The sequence below is a fragment of the Xenopus laevis genome, chromosome 7S (assembly GCF_017654675.1).
Source record: "Xenopus laevis strain J_2021 chromosome 7S, Xenopus_laevis_v10.1, whole genome shotgun sequence".
Classification (NCBI taxonomy): domain Eukaryota; kingdom Metazoa; phylum Chordata; class Amphibia; order Anura; family Pipidae; genus Xenopus; species Xenopus laevis.
In genome coordinates, this window is record NC_054384.1 from 12,200,694 (window position 1) to 12,213,216 (window position 12,523).

The window sequence follows — 12,523 nt, forward strand, 5'->3', positions numbered from 1 at the left end:
AATCATTTGGGCCTAGGGCCGAACGATTGGATTATCTGATATCATCCTGCCTTTGGTAGGTCATCAGGTTAAGATCCGCTCGTTTCGCCAAACAAGCGGATCTTATCGTGTAAGACCACCTTAAGGCTATGATGCATCCTACATTTATTTAAAATAAAGTTTGCAGTTCTTTTACTCTGCCTGTTCTAGCTAGGCCTGCTTTACTTTTTGTTTGAATTCATCCTCCAAGCTTCAGTTTGGGAACAACTTGTCTACTGCAAATAAATACGCCATTTTGAAAGTTTTCGAGAAACTTTATTGATCGCAGTAAACAAAGAAGTGTAAAAGTAAAACAAAAAAAAAATGCATAGGTTGGCAGTTGTAAACAGAATTTATGTATGTAGATATGATTTATATGGTTGTACAATATATTAGAAAATTGGCCAAGATGGTCCATGAATAGTTGGAAGTTGAGGTCAAATTAGGGATCTAACAACAAAAAAGATTTCACCATAAATAATGGGATGATTAGACTTTCCCTGAAGTTTTTGGAAGGGTGGTTTATTCTCATCCGTCTTCCCAACGAGAAGAAGCTCACAATGCAAAGATTATTTGCAGCAGACATGAATCTTATTCCTACTTCTCCAAAGCATTTATAAGTGCAAGCCTACTACACATCAGATATAGTCAGATAGAGTCTGGATATAGTCTGCCCATATTCAATATATTCAGGCCCATGTAGAAGAGATGTGTTTTATTCAATGGCGCATAAGAGTTTAGGATGAAATTAGATCAAACAAGGTTGCAGACATGTTCATGTACTTCGAAAATGAATGATAAACTCTCAACTTTATCAGTTGCAAGTAAGAAAAAACCTTGAGCACCAGTAGAACCTACACAGTAACCTGAAGGGTTGATTCCCTATATACTTCTTTTACTAATGGAGACCACTATGTTCTACTAAGCATTTATATTTCTAAGAAAGAAATAAAATAACTTCATATTATATTTGCACAAGTGTTTGTCCCTTGTGCAGCAACCAATCAGCTGCTTTTCTGTTTTAGTAAAATGATAGTAAGTGAATGCCAGGCTAGGGCAAACTTCACTGCACCCAACTGAAAATCATGGATCTTAGTTCTTTGTAAGAAACTGTATAAGATGCAATTGAACTATCTGTCTGTACAATATCCCTTGTTCCTGGCTGTTATGCATGCATATTTTATTAGCTGTGCCGCTATGGATGCTTGAAGCATATTCCTCAACAAAACTACTAGGACCCCAAGCAGAAAATAAAGAGGCTTTGTTGAATACTGTGCTAATCTATATATATATATATGTAAACATCCATACGGAATATGTTATGACCACCTTTTAATTCAGATAGAGCAGATACGATGCCTTTGGCTTTTCCCCATAAAAGATTTTTAAACAAAATCCTTTTGTAGCTGTTAATGACAGTTCAATGTAAAATGTACTATTGACGGGCCTGCACTGGAAATATAATTATACACTAATAATTTAACCTAGTTATAGCCAAAACAGAGGCAATTTTACAGTACTATTATCTTTCAGTTTCTCCAATCCCTTTCTAACCCTCTTTGAGAAGGATCCGGGAACAACGGCCAATAGAAAACATTGCATTAAGGACCACATTTCATATAATCATCATGCAGGTTCCAGTCTTTCCCACTAGTACCTACTTCTTTTGCTATTCAGCGTTTTTTTTTTTTACAGTAATACTACGAGAGAGAGGTAATATTAGAACGGCCACCAGGGGGTGCTACTATTTTTTGTGTAGTGCGTCTTGGAATGTGGTCATCTTCTTGAGATCCTGCAAAAGATTACAAAAACTTTGCTCAGAATGGACTGTTATAACATCATTTAGGGATATAAAATTTAAGATAATTAAAAAAAATTGTTGGTGACAGGAGCTTGGTGGTTAAAGGACAAGGAAAGGCAAAAAATTAAAATCCCATTTTTACTTTCTTTAATGAAAAAGAAACCTTTCTCTAATATACTTTAATTAAAAAATGTGTACCGTTTTTATAAGAAACCTGACTGTATGCAGTGAAATTCTCCCTTCATTTACTGCTGTGGATAGGAATTGTCAGACGGTCCCTAACTGCTGAGGGGAACAATCATACTTATGAACAGCAGGGGGAGCCCTCGTCTTACTTCCCAGCCATGCAGAACTCAAGCAGCTTTGTTTATGACAATCCCTAAGCAGCCCAGACCACACTGAGCATGTGCACAGTCTTAGTCTTGCAAAGATGTATAACAAAGTTACAAGATGACAGCCCCCTGTGGTCAACTTTGAAAGCATAAATCATTAGTTTGATTAGGCTTGTGGTGCAGTAAGTTCATGCTTATGTTTAGTATACAAAATACAGTTCTAGCCTTATTCTATTTTAGACTTTCCTTGTCCTTTAATTGGGATAGATGTCCTCCACTTGAAGGTTCAACCTTTAGTCAGGGCTTGTCACTTACTGTCCGATGCACAAGATACTGAATATACATACAAAATAAGGCTGATAACTAATTAATACAGATAATTACTACATGGCAGCACAGAAACCAGTGCAATTAGCATCAGAATTTAATAATCAGCAAACCTGTAGCATCAGCTTATATTACAGGGGAAGCTCATTTTCTGCTGGATAATTAGTGACGAGCCCTAAGCTTAGCTTCTCAACAGCCAATCAGAGCCCACTGAGCATGTGAGTGTCACAGACACTTTCCAAGATGGTGACCCCCTGTGACAAGTTTGAAGTCCTGGATCATTGCTGCCAGTGGCGTAACTAGATGTTGCTGGGCCCCACAGCAAATTAATTTTAGCGCCCCCAACATATCCAGTATTTGTCCTGTTTTACCAATATATGTTCAAATTGCTCATCAATGAGAGCCTCATGGGCCCCCCTGTACCTGCTGGGCCCCCCTGCAGCCGCAGGGTCTGCTTCCTCTGTAGTTACGCCCTGATTGCTGCTATTGACAAGCTGAAACTTTAGCCTCGTGCAATAAATACAGTATGTTAAGTTTGGAATTATTAACCCTATTCATGTTTAGGGTTTAGTTATCCTTTCAGACCATTAGCAACAGTTGGGGGACGGAGCTACATGTGTAGCCCCTGTGAGCGATCAGTCAATCAAACAGTAATGGGTTCATGAGATTGATGTCATTGCCCAGTATTATCTTCTTCAGTCAGTAATTTTATAGACAGGACTACAATCTGCCTGCATACAGATCTTCTCTAAAGAGACCTTCTCCAGTGCTCTATAATCAAACATTAATAGCTTCAAGGGTTCTGATCCAAAATAAGCATCTGCACTGGAAAGCTCCACCATAGCTTTGGGATATAGAACAGATGGAATAGAAGCGTGACTTCTTCTGATGACTCCATCATGTACACAAGTTATTCTGAGCCCTGCTCCCATTTCCCCACTTCATGCTTTATACAAGAATCACAACAGAGAAACACATTTCTATTTTATAATCTACTACACACTCTGGATAGGCCTGTGCTACTGAAGGTTTTCCATGAATAAAGGTCCTGAACCTTATTCTCTTTATTTGACACAAACACATAATGCAACACTGTATATTTTTTTCTGACAGCAAGTAGTTCGTTAATACGATGTTATCAAGATACAAAATGCCTCTTATAATGGGGAAATAAAGAGAAGAATTCCGTCTGTTGAAGGCTTTAAAGGAGAACTAAATCTTAACTAAAGAAGTAGCTAGGAACGTTGTACATGATGTTTTGTGCTTCTGTAGCAGCCCAAGGCAACCACAGCCCTTTAGCAGTAAAGATCTGTGTCTCCAAAGATGCCCCAGTAGCTCCCCATCTTCTTTTCTGCTGATTCACTGCACATGCTCTGTGCTGCTGTCACTTACTGAGCTTAGGGACCCACTCACAATATACAGTACACATTGAATAGAAATGTCACAATATAAGGCTGATTAGTAATTAATACAGATAATGACTACATGGCAGCACAGAAACCAGTGCAATTAGCATCAGAATTTAATAATCAGCAAACCTGTAGCATCAGCTTATATTACAGGGGAAGCTCATTTTCTGCTGGATAATTAGTGACGAGCCCTAAGCTTAGCTTCTCAACAGCCAATCAGAGCCCACTGAGCATGTGAGTGTCACAGACACTTTCCAAGATGGTGACCCCCTGTGACAAGTTTGAAGTCCTAGATCATTACTGCCATTGAGACGCTGAAAATTTTAACCATATTACTTTTTAGGGTTTAGTTCTCCTTTAACTCATGAAAACGTTTGGACTAATACTTTATTGCTCCATAAAGATCTCATACCAGTTTATTGATAATAGCAGAGTTGGCCTTTTCTCTGACATCCATGGGGATCATCGGTTATATGACACATAGGGGGTTATTTACTAAACTCCGAATGCAAAAATCACAAAAATTTGTGATTTTTTTTATAAAATCAGACTTTTAAAAAAATCACGAATTTTTCAGAATTTATTAAACCTCGAGGATGGAAAAATCTGAATCTGATAATCCGGCATCTCAAACCTGTCGAGGTTGCATATAAGTCAATGGGAGAAGTCCCAATGCTTTATTGATGTGCGCTGGGTTTCGTGCAATACCCACAAAGTTTTCGGAGTTTTCGGGTGAAAATCAGATAAAATATCTGAAAAAATCAGATTTTTCCCCGCAAAGCAAATTTGTAATAATGTAATAATAATTAAGTGGAAAAAAACCGGTTTGATCGGAGTTTGTAGCAAAAAATATTGAGATAAATTTGGACTTTGATAAATAACCCCCTTAGGGGAGTTATTTACTAAACTCCGAATGCAGTTGGAGTTTTTTGGAATTTATTAAGCCCAGAGCATGGAAAAGTCAGAATCAGAAAATCCGGCATCTCAGACGAGGTTTGCCCATAAGTCAATGGGAGATTTTTTGATGAGCGTTGGGTTTTTGGCAATACCCTAAAGTTTTCAGTGTTTTCAGGCAAAATTCTGAGTTTTCAGGTGAAAAATCTGAAAAATGGTGAAAATCGGATCAAAAATCAGAAAAAAACGTGAAAATCTGATTTTTGACGATTTTTCCCCGCAAACAACATTTCCGGGAAAGTGTATTAATAAATAAGCCCAAAAAACCCGTGTGGATTTTGTCAGAGTTTTTTTCAGAAAATATTGAGATAAATTCGGACTTACAGTCACCAAAGCTCAAAGTTCTCACCTGACAAGCTGAATCCAGAGTGATGTAAGTTTCGAACTGGTCCCATTTGGATCTTTCCAGGACAAGTTATCCTTGAAGCTGGCGCGGGTGCTGCTGACTTGGGGCTAATCGTGACATCGTGGACAGGTCCGTCGTACAAGCCCCTGGGAACACCACGTATTTCTGCTAGCTACAAGCAAAATAAATCATATGCTGTAATTAACTAAGTCCAAAACGTATTTAACCAACACATAGAAATATATCCAAGTGTCAGATAGGAAAAATAAATTATGTTTGTGTTATTATTGCTGCCGGCTCTCTGCACGAGAGATGGGATATTTGGACTTTTTTATGTTTTCCCTTTGGAATATATTAGAATGACTAATGAGTAAACTAGAAATGAGATGTCCTAGTTTCACTCCCTCCTCAATTCCACTGTGAGTTCTTTCAATATGGTGACTTTCAAACTGCAACAGTTCTGGAAAGGATTATCTCTGAGGCTACAGACTCATTCCCTGCGAGGGATACTTTATTCTGAACGTGCTTATGGCTAACTGCTTCTTTTGAACAACTCTGGGTTACAGAGAGAACAGCTTGAGTATGAGCGATGACGGAAATACAACATAAAAAAGATTAGCTTCAATCACAATGGAGAAGAAAGTGATGGGCAAGTTTGCAAAGTGTCGCATGGGCAAGGCATTGGCATTCTCTTACATGCCCTTCAATTATATGTAATATCAGGAAGAGTGAATTAAATACTCAGAGGGAACCTCTGATTTAACACTGGGCCAATAGCAGGTATGAATTTCAGAGAATATCCTTATTCCTTAGTGTGCTGCACATTGCAGAGTAATAGCACTTTAAATGTTTTGTTTATAATAATCTACTCCAGTCGGGATGGTGATGAAAACTAAAGGAAAGGGAAAGCTAAATCAAACGCTCTTAGTGCAAACTTATTGCAAACTTTTTGCAGCAGAGGAACCAAAGGGACCTGATCTAATGTATCCTCAGGGGTAGGGATGGGTGAATTTTTTCGCCTTGTTTCGCCGAAAAAATGACGCCCATAGACTTGTATGGCGTTGTGCGTCATAATAAAAAGTCGCGCGTCAAAAAAAAATTCAAAGGTGCCTGATCAAAATTTTCCGTCCAGCCCGATCATCAAGTCGACTGATATCCAAGTCTTCTGCCGATATCAGTCGGCTCTTTTCCCACCATACATGCACCGAATATTGTATGAAAATTTGTTTTTTACAATATTATATGTGAGTCTATGGCCACCTTGAGGCTGCAGGGTGGCCCAGGAGGTACAGGGGGCCACATAAGGCCCTAATTGATGAGCAATTTCAACATATTTTTGTAAAAAAGGGCAACCTCTGGATATGTTGCGGGCCCTAAAATTAATAAGCTGTGGGGCCCAGTAACATCTAGTTATGTCAATGTGTATCCTGAGTTATCTATGTGATAAATGTAGCTAACTGAATCAAGTCTTCAAAACCATAACCGTATAGGCTTCCATACTGGTGACTGATATATGCTACTTTTTTTTTTTGGTTGCTAAAGGATTCTGCGATTTTTATTGCATCACCCCTATTTCCTGACACCCGTAGCAGCAGCATCATAATGAAAACAATGGAGATGAGTCTGCACTGTAAAACAGGGATCCCAAACAACTGAAGTAGCAGCTATGTTACTGAATATATATTATTATTGCTAAGAATAACCAGGGTCGGACTGGGGGGTTGCTTTCTCAGGACCCCCTTCCGGCACCCCCCCCCCCCAACACACACACTGCACCGCACATGATCGTGGGACCCACCGGGTTTTTTCCCGGTGTCACAACGGCCCCGTCAGACCCTGAGTTTATCCTACTGCTACAATATATACTAGCATGTTCTATTATAAGCATAATAAAGTAGAGATGTCATAAAGTAGATAATATAGCTTAAAGGAACAGTAACACAAAAAAATTAAAGTGTCTTAAAGTAATGCAAATATCATGTAATAATGCCCTGGTAAAACTGATGTGTTTGCATCAGAAACTCTACTATAGTTTATTTAAACAAACTGCTGTGTAGCAATGACGGATATTGAACAAAGTCTATATGGCACAGTTTAAATAGTGGATAACAGATAACACCATTATGTTCTACAGAGCTTATCTGCTGTGTAACCTGAGCCTTTTCTCCTTTGAATGGCTGCCCCCAATGCTACACAGCAGCTATAATTTGCTTTCTGAAGCAAACACGCCCAGGTTTACCAGTGCAGTGCAACACTGCATTATATTTTTATTACTTTAAAACACTTTTATTTTTTGATGCTACTGTTCCTTTAAGCAGTTTTTCTTTTTAAGATGATATATAGAGTACAGCTGTAAGGTTATCTCCAGATGCTACAAACAGGCACTTACTGCTCAGAGCAGGAGAGCTTTCTGATTTGACAGAGGCTAATGGATGAACTAGACTGGAAGTTTTTTGCTCGGTGTGTAACATTAATAAAACGTGATTATCTGGAGACAGCAGAGCTGCGGGGCTGTAGTAGCTATCACAGCCAATCTGTCACATTAGGGATGGCTACTAGAATGCGTGGGGCTTCTTGGGACACCATGTTTGAACAGCTGATCCTTTACACTAAATATGAGGATAAATCAAAAAGGCAAATAGAGCCGCCTAATTACTGTAATTAGGCAGATAAATATGAAAATATATTAATATACTTAATATTATATATATATATATATATATATATATATATATATATATATATATATATATATATATATATATATATATATATATATATATATATATATATATATAAATGTATGGCACATATTATGCAGAATGCTCGGGACCTGGTGTTTTCCGGATAATAGGTCTTTCTGTAATTTGGATCTTCATACTTTAAGACTATTAAAAATCTTGTAAACATTAAATAAACCCAATAGGCTGGTTTTGCTTCCAATAAGGATTAATTATATCTTAGTTTAAATCAAGTACGCGCTATTGATGTAGAAAATGCTATTCTAAGACAATATGCAATTGGTTTTAATTTTTTATTATTAGTGGTATTTCAGTTATTTCGCTTTTTATTCAGCAGCTATCTAGTTTGCATTTTCAGCAATGGAGTTGCTAGGGTCCAAATGACCATAGCAACCATGCACTGATTTACATAAGAGACTGGAATATGAATAGGAGAGGGTCTGAATACAAAGACCAGTAATAAAAAGCATCAATAACCATACATGTGTAGCCTTACAGAGCATTTGTTGTGTGATGGAGTCCGTGAACCCCATTTGAAAGCTGGGAAGAGTCAGAAGAAAAAGGCAAATCATTAAAAAATAATAAATAACGAAGACCAATTGAAAAGTTGCTTAGAATTGACCATTCTAAAAGGAAACTTAAAGGTGAAGCACCCCTTAAAGGGTATGTTAGTATGATGTAATGAGAGGCAATTTGCAATTTTTTTTCATTTTTTATTATTGAAGGTTTTTGAGCTATTTAGCTTTTTATTCAGCAGTTTGCCATTTCAACAATCTGTTTGCTATGGTCCAAATTACCCTAGCAACCATGTACTGATTTGAATGAGAGACTGGAATATGAATAGGAGAGGCCTGAATAGAAGGATCAGTAATAAAAAGTAATAAAAAGTAACAATAACAATACATGTGTAGCCTTACAGAGCATTTGGTTTTTAGATGGGGCCAGTGACCCCCATTTGAAAGCTACAAAGAGGCAACTATAAAACTATAATGAAAATCAATGAAAAGTTGCTTAGAATTGGCCGTTCTATAACATAATAAAAGTTACCTTAAAGGTGAACCACCCCTTTAAAGGCAACTGAATAGAAGCAAACCACAACCATTGTTATACTCTTATAAACCCAGAAATCTACATCTATATAGAACAAATTTCCATCATGTTCAGCCTTTCCTAATACCTTCATACAGTGGCTCCCAAATTGTCCTCAGACTCCCTCGAATGTATATGTTTCCTGGATATTTCCAAACAGCACAATTGGATAGGCCAGTAGACTGATAATTAAAGTAGATTACCCTTATAGATGCAATTTGAGCTGATCTACCTTGGAAGCTGGGGTCTGGTTATCCAGAGAACATGTACTGTGAGCTGAGCATGAAGACACGTTTGGAAACCACTGCCTCAACGGATAAAGTAATAAATAAAGATGTAGAGATGTATTAAGTGGAATAAAATAGGTATTTGCATATTGAAACCACATTAAAATGCTGTTCATCCCTATCAGGTTTCTGTATTGCTGACACCAAGACAAATGATTGGTCCCTCTAATGTGCAGGTATCATACACATATCCCTACATTTTAAGCTCTTGGGAGATGGTGGGAGTTGGCACTGACAGTCAGGAGAGCAATAGTGGGACATCTGTGTTCCCAATTAATGTTCACGCAGAAGAAAAAGGGATTTCAGGGATGTGATGTCTCTCTACAGAAGACTTTCTGCTGTCATGTAAATATTTTATGATTATGCATCATGATAGCTGCTTCAGCTTGAAAACGATCAACAGTTTATAATGGCATGTACTTGGGAAACTGTTTCTAGCATGTGAGCACCATTAACAGAGGAAGAAACAGCCCTAATTTTGAATAATTAAGCATACCATCACATTCTATGCAGCACTTGAATTGGGATCAAAAAAGTGGAGGGATGGAAAAATTTGGGCCTTGCCCACAAATATAAGCCACATCCACCCAGGCCCGGATTTGTGGAAAGGCCACCTAGGACGGCAGGATTTTAGGGGGTCGGAATGCTGCCCAACCACACCCACAGTGGTTCAAAAACACAGGGGATGCACTGGAGATACAATAATTTTTTAAATTTCCCGTGCACCAATCCCCATTGCTCCTGTCCCCCTGGAGGGGACAGGGGCGATGAACGCAGTGGGCCCACTGTGTAAATCCGGCTCTACACCCACCATTATAATAAGCCCTGCCCACCAATGCTTTCAGCCACTTTAAGTCAAAACCATTTGGCTTTTTCCATGTTTACTAAAGGAGAACTAAACCCTAGGTATGGGACCTGTTACCCAGAATGCTCAGGGGCTGGAGTATTCCAGATAAGGGTTTTTCTGTAATTTGCAACTCCATAACCCAGTCCGCTACAAATCATTTGAACATTTAATAAACAGTCTGCCTGGTTTTCCAAATAAGAAAACCGGCTCCCTTGACACCCACCCCTGTGATGTTTAGCACTCTGCCTGCAATGTCACTGGCCCACCCCTCGGATGTCATGGCTCCACCCCCTGCCACGGAAAGGTGGCAACTCTAGGGCAAACTGTTAAAGGAAAATTTTACCCCCCAAAAGGAATACTTAAGCAACAGATAGTTTACATCATATTAAGTAGCATATTTAAGAATCTTACCAAACTGGAATACATATTTAAGTAAATATTGCCCTTTTATATATTTTCCATTAAGCCACCATTTTGTGATGGTCTGTGTGCTGCCTCAGAGATCACCTGACCAGAAATACTGCAGCCTATGAGGAAGTGCCCCAACAGGCACGAAACGCATCAGGCCATGTCCTAATATGTCCTAATAAATGTTTTGTAGGTTTTTTACTTGCTGCTTTATTACTTTGTTTTATTACTTTTTGCAAACTGGAGAGCTGCTGAATAAAAGGCTAAATAACTACAAAACATTAAAATATGAGCAATTAAAATAGTTGGTCACTTACATTCTAATAAGTGGCCTATCAAGAAAACTATGGCCCTTTCACACATTTCCCCTTGAGCTGCCATTTTGTGATGTTCTCTTGTTTCACTCACTGATCACCTGACAGGAAATAATGCAGCTGTGTCTGTAACAGGAAGAGGTGTGTAAGTGAAAGGCACAGCTTTGTCCATTCATTGGTTGATGCACTGTAAGATAGCATGTATGAGTGCCTTTGGTTTGTGTGAGAGCACAGTGGGGGTCATTTATCAACACTGGGCAAATTTGCCCATGGGCAGTAACCCATGGCAACCAATCAAATTATTGCATTCATTTTTCTACTTGCAGCTGACTTTAAAAGCTGATCAGTGATTGGTTGCTATGGGTAACTATCCATGGGCAAATTTGCCCAGTATTGATAAATGAGGCCCAGTGACTCATAACTTATAATTGTGCATAAATATAGAGACTTATATGAAATGATGTGCCCTTACCCTGTTTCTAGCTCTGATCCTCTTGTACACATAATCGGGAAATGTTTTCCTGGGTACAAAACGTCCGGATCCCTGGCTCACATGGAGATTTCCATCTTCCAGCACAATCCTTCCCTGACTAATCACAACCTCTGGGGCACCGTGGCATTCCATCCCTTCAAATATGTTCAGCTCCAAGGCCTGATAGAAAGCATAAGATATGGGTCACTTACTTGCAGCACCATTATCAGCACCCTTCGTAGGGTTGCCACCTGTTCGGTTTTGACCCGAACAGTTTGGTTTTTGGAAGGCCTGTTCAGGAGTCAACTTTCTGTTCGGTTTTCAGCCTTTCATGAAACCCAAACAATAATCTGGCCTATACACGAAAAAGCATATAAATAGTTAGATGCTCATCCCAACATGGTTTAGTTACTATCAAGTGCAGTTCATTTCTTATTAATACAGAAAAAAGCAAATCAATTGCTGAATTTCAGATGGATAATTGATTTCTGTATAATAGATCTCATACCTGTAATTAAAGGATTGGGTTTACTCATCAGGCAGAATAGAGATAGGGTTGCCACCTGTGTGGTTTTGAACTGGGCATCAACACTTTAAAACATTGACAGTGGAATCTAAGTGATGCAATAACCTCACCCCGGTGTCATTACTCCACCAACATCATTGTGCCCACCCAGGGCTGTATTTAGGTCTGATGGCGCCCCTACGCCGTGCGTGTGACATCGCGCAGGTCTAGGAATGGTCGAATTTGACCCGTTTCATTTTGCCAAAAATTCGCCGCGGGCGAAATGTCGCCGACGCCCATTAAAGTCTACGGGTGTCAAAAAAATTTGACGCGCGTATTTTTTGTCGCGCGATGCCATAGAAGTCTCTACAAAATTCACCCATCCCTATGCGCAACGTATTCAGCAGAAGTGACATCAGCGTGCCGTGAGCATGATGTCACTTCCACATTCTAACTCCGTCCCCCTACCCCTCACCCACTCCTATGGAAATCCGTGGCGGAAGGTGGGAAAAAAAAGGAAAAAAATAGGCACCCCTAAAACCGTGATGCCCTAGGCACAGGCCCTCAGGGGCCTATATATAATTACGGCCCTGTGCCCACCTCTGATGTTATCATGCCTGTTCCTACATCACTGCCCCACCCCCAATGCTATTTGACCCACCCCCCCATTAGG

General features: G+C 39.2%; 1 protein-coding gene across 2 annotated transcripts in view; it reads right to left on the reverse strand.

Annotated features, from left to right (window-relative positions):
* Positions 1-519: 519 nt before the first annotated feature.
* Positions 520-12,523, reverse strand: part of LOC108697386 (dihydropyrimidinase-related protein 4) — a 32,372-nt gene continuing 20,368 nt past the window's right edge. For both annotated transcript variants that reach the window (XM_018227367.2, XM_018227368.2), the window contains exons 12-14: positions 11,346-11,525; positions 5,191-5,359; positions 520-1,810 (exon numbers count right to left, since the gene is read on the reverse strand). In XM_018227367.2, coding sequence (XP_018082856.1) covers positions 1,719-1,810; positions 5,191-5,359; positions 11,346-11,525 — 441 coding nt within the window. In that variant the 3' untranslated portion in view covers positions 520-1,718. The remainder of the gene's footprint in view (positions 1,811-5,190; positions 5,360-11,345; positions 11,526-12,523) is intronic.